This window comes from Argopecten irradians, chromosome 3 (genome assembly GCF_041381155.1).
Source record: "Argopecten irradians isolate NY chromosome 3, Ai_NY, whole genome shotgun sequence".
NCBI lineage: Eukaryota > Metazoa > Mollusca > Bivalvia > Pectinida > Pectinidae > Argopecten > Argopecten irradians.
In genome coordinates, this window is record NC_091136.1 from 28228584 (window position 1) to 28233320 (window position 4737).

The 4737-nt window shown below is 35.4% G+C and overlaps 1 protein-coding gene across 2 annotated transcripts; it reads left to right on the forward strand.

Moving 5' to 3' along the window:
- Positions 1–91: 91 nt before the first annotated feature.
- On the forward strand, positions 92–4230 carry LOC138318094 (mitochondrial genome maintenance exonuclease 1-like). Of its 2 annotated transcripts, none has more exons than XM_069260194.1 (5): positions 92–206; positions 1279–2020; positions 2408–2624; positions 2977–3112; positions 4024–4230. In XM_069260194.1, the coding sequence occupies exons 2-5, from the start codon at positions 1342–1344 to the stop codon at positions 4192–4194; spliced, it is 1203 nt and encodes a 400-aa protein (XP_069116295.1). In that variant the 5' UTR covers positions 92–206; positions 1279–1341; the 3' UTR covers positions 4195–4230. The 2 variants fall into 2 exon arrangements, with proteins under 2 accessions (XP_069116295.1, XP_069116296.1); XM_069260195.1 differs by lacking the exon at positions 92–206 and adding an exon at positions 720–846.
- Positions 4231–4737: the final 507 nt, after the last annotated feature.

Below are 4737 nucleotides of genomic sequence, written 5' to 3' on the forward strand. Positions count from 1 at the left end.
ATATGATAATATATTGCTTTGATATCAAGTTATCTTTGTTTTCTTCTGTAAAACATGATATGCTAGCTTTACTTACACAGTACACACTAATAAAAAATACGGAAACGGTAAACGTCAATAAAAACACATGGCTCCAGCTAACCTGGTACGGCATATAGATAAAGGGAAGGAACAACGATAAAGACAAAGAAATTTATGTAAAACATGTACGTAGATAATTAATAAATCATGGTCCATATTTATGATGTAACAGATTGTCCTGCAAAAATCATAGACAAAAGAGGCCTATGGGGCATGCATTATGCACTGTTCAAGTGCATAGTAATCTTCTTGTTCACCCTGTAACCATTATCAAGTTTAATATCATATAAAAATATTTTTATATATGGAGGAAGGAAACGTAATCAGATAACACAGTCAGTGGCCATATTGGATTTAGCTAGATGCATTCACAATATTCCAGGGGTTACTATCACTGTCATTATATCCACCCTTGGACTATGCCATAGTAAAACTGAAGGCAACATAAGATGCAGGTAATTTCAGCTGAATTTGGTCCTTTGATGTTCATCAAAAGAATATACGCAGGTACTCTATGGTTGACTTATGATGTAGCTTTGAATTTTGGCATAGTCTTCAAAGGAAGTCTCTGCAGGCCTGTGATTGGTCAGTTTTTTTCTCCTGAGCTACCTTAGGTTTTACTATGTGATAGTCCTGAGTGGATATAACGATAGTGATAGTAACCCCTGGAGCACCAAGGATGATCTTTATGATGATAAAATAGTAATTAAAGCCATATCCTTGGTTTATTATATTCCTCTGCAATGAAGGTATTGGTTTTCTAAGGTAAAAACGTAATTGTGTGTACCAAAAGTATATCAAACAGTAGAAAAATTGGGAAATTAATAAGTACACATATTCATGGCAAGACTGCACTAACTAGAGAATTTTCTTAATATGACTTCTGAGACAGATTTTAAAACTTTTGCTATCTGGTTTTCATGGTCTTTATGGCGCAAACATTTTTTTTTCATTTTAAAATATTTAATTGTGAGATGTTAAAGATAAAAATTTCTCAAAATATATCAAGGATCCTTTTTCTTTTTTCGTGATAATTTAGTCTGGCGGGGAAATCATCCCAGCAAAAACATATACATATGTAAGCAATTTTACACTACTTATAATCATTAATGACCTTTTCCCAAATCTATCCATATCGTTCACAAGTTGTAAATTTGATTTTTTGGATGCTATATTTATTTACTTTCTTTTTTGCAGATATGATATTGCAAAATTTGCTCATCATTGTTTTAAGTGACTGGCTCAGATGGTAAACTGTGGATGATGGCTTCCATTCTGCTCCCAAAACTAAGATATATTGGCACACCTGTTTTGTTACAAGAACCGGTAATTCAGAACTGTTTTAAAAGTTTACCATCAGAGTTTCTCAACAAGGCATGTTGGAACAATGCTATTAAAACGTTGTGTAGAGGAAAAACTACAATGTCTAGTAGAATCAAAAAAAGGTTAACCAGTCAAGAAAACAGAACTTTCCCAGAAACAAAAGTTGTTGTAGAAGTAGAAGATAAATTGAAATTATCTAAAGGTGAATCTGATCTTCATTTTTCGAAGACTGTATCCAGCGTTGTACCCGATGAAAAATACAAGTCCACCGATCAACAAGAGAATAAATGTGAATCTGGAAATACTTTTGATAGCAAATCTCTTGAAAAAAGGACATCTTTTGGTAGTCAAAGAAGCAGTAAGGTAGCCGGTCTTCGCTTTGTAAGAAAGTGTTGTATTTACAATCCTATCGACCAGGTAGAAGACAGCGGTGATCTGAATGGAGACCATACCAGGTATAGGGAGTTTATAGATAATCTGTCACTGAGCTCCATTCCCTCTGTATCAGCTATAATTAATGCAACCATGTCATCTAATGCTAGATATGTCTTAAATCGTTGGAAAAAACGGATGACTGAGGAACTGGGAGTAGAAGGATTTAAAGAATATCAGAAAAGTAAGTGATGGCTATTGCTGGGTACTTGATGGCTTTTACCTGGGCACTCAAACTTTCTGTCACAATCAAAACCTTGTATCCCCTTAATCACTATAACAGTGAAAAACATAAAATACCATTTATTTCTCTGAATGCTGGATTATATTCTCTAGAACGATTTATCATACCACTCCATTTCAGACAGGTTTCTGACCGACTAATACTGGCGACGACCATCAGTTAGAAATCTTCCCTCCGTCGTTCAGAGCTATGCCATGGCAGCTATATCTACTCTCATGAACTACTGGTGATTAATATTATGCAATTTATAAGTCTAGTACATAGCCTTGTTAAGTTGTGCCATTGATGTATCTCTAGAAAAGTACCTTTATGTTATATACTTTGTAGAAACACTAGGCCTTGGATCAAATCTGCACACCTGTATACAGAAATACCTTGAAGGAATGAGCCAAGATGACCTCCCCTTGGAGGAAGACAACCACGGCCACTGGAGGAGTCTAGCCCATGTCCTGCCTGACATAAGTGATGTGAAAGCGGTAGAGGTGGGTGTCAGCCATCAGACACTGCTTTATCATGGAAAGTTTGACTGTATAGCCAAATACAGGTATGTCAGCTGTGTACTAGTGGTGATACATACATATAGTCATATTACATAACTCATATAGTTTATTTATTTTCTGTTGTATCATTTCATATGTCAAGAAATCCTTCATCATAAAAATACTTAAGCTGTTCAACATCTAAATATACAATGTATTGGCAATATCATAAAATTATTAAATTTACTCAGTCAAACTAAAATTCACAGCTGCTAAGAAGGCACATATACATGGCCAAACACTAGTGAAGTAAAAAGTTTGTTTGGTAATATTGGTTTAAGATGTTATGGCTTAAAATTGATGTATTATAATAATGCATTATTAGAATATCATTTTTATAATTGTTTATAATTGTAGAGATAAATTGTGTGTCATTGACTGGAAGACCTCTAAGAAATCAAAGCCTTCATTGTCGAATACATACGACAACCCTATCCAGCTGGCTGCCTATCTCGGTGCTGTCAACAGTAGCAGACTCAATGTAGGAGGGGAGGTAGGTCAAACAGTGTGAATCAAGGTAGATATCAGAAGGTCGTACATAGTTAACTTTTAGGAAAACTCAGGTAGGTTAATCTCGTGAGGGAAGGTTAGTCTTCAAAGTGATATTTAGAAGATCGTAAACCAAGCTAGGTTGTTTCAGAGGGGTAAATGCCTGCAAGCTTAAAATCTTTTACAGAAGAGGTGCAACATACTTTCAGGTATTTGATTTAGGTAGGAGAGCAGGTAAGTTTTGATTATAAGTCAAACAGAAATAACTTAGAAAGGGAGATAATTCCTACAGGGTTCAGGGAGCTGGAGAGACAGTCCTCAGGGGAGATAAGTCATATATTGCTAACTTAGAAGTGTGGGGGAGTTAATTTCAACATGTTTACAATGTGTTAATATAGGACTTGGGGTCATGCAGGGTTGAATGAAAAGGGACAGTGAGTTAAAAAGTATTTTAAAACTTGGAAGGGGAGATAATTTCTACAGGGTTGAATATTAAGAAGATAAGTTCATTCATACAGTGTTTACTTTGCATGACATGGTTAAATAGGAAGGTAGAGCAAGTAATATCCTACAGGGATAACTTCCAAATAATTGATTTTATTAGTGGTACCCCACTGTCAATTTAAATACACACTTCTAAATAAATATCTTTGAGAAAATGGTACATGTATTCAAAACTCTGTTATAAAATCTGGTCTGGAGCATCTTTGGGGCAAGGGAAACAGATTTGTTTCTGCTTTAGGAGGATTTGTATCATTATCCATCTAACAATATCTTACCTTTACTCCCTGGTAATTGCCGGCTTTCATTAACATGCCAGGCGAGTACCCTATATCCTAATTAATTCCTTTACGATTATAATAGCTTATAATTATTTTGTACAATGTTGATGCCATTGTCAAATTCTTTCCCCAGGACACAAAAGTGAGACAGTGTGCCCTAGTGGTGGCCTACCCTCATGGAGACCCTGCTCATGTTCATGTCATGAATTGTGATCAGATCGCCACCTATTGGGACAAATGGCTGGACCGACTCGAACACTACTGGGTGTTAAAATCAAACAATGAAGTTCCAGCTAGAATTTGATATGTAATATTGAATTTAATAAAATGATTAAAAGAATAAAAAGTATTAGGGTTGTATTTCAAATATCCAAAGGTGAAAACTCTTGATTTTAAATGACACTCGCATACAAGATACTTTAAGACATGATACCAAGTGGGAATGATTAGTTTATTAATTCACCATCATCAGATAGATGCTGGCATGTGGTCCAGCTTTCTTTCATCTATTTTTGTTATAGCTTAGAAAGCACTTAGGGGACCTTTCTCATATTTCATTGTAGGTTCTCCGGTGTCTCTATCGATAGTTGTACATGTTGGGGACTGTGGGGATTGGATAACAACATAGCAACCAGGATTTTGATAATTGAAGTTCATTGACTATATTTCTCAAAGGGTACTGAAGGGATCTTTCTCCTTGAAAGAAGTTTAAGGTCTTTCATTTGATAGCCTTTCATGCAAATATCCTACACGATTGTCATTTAAGTAAGGAACCAAAGCCAAGAACTTTGGAGTATTGGTACACTACATATCACTAACTGAGGAACAAAAGACAAACAATTCACAG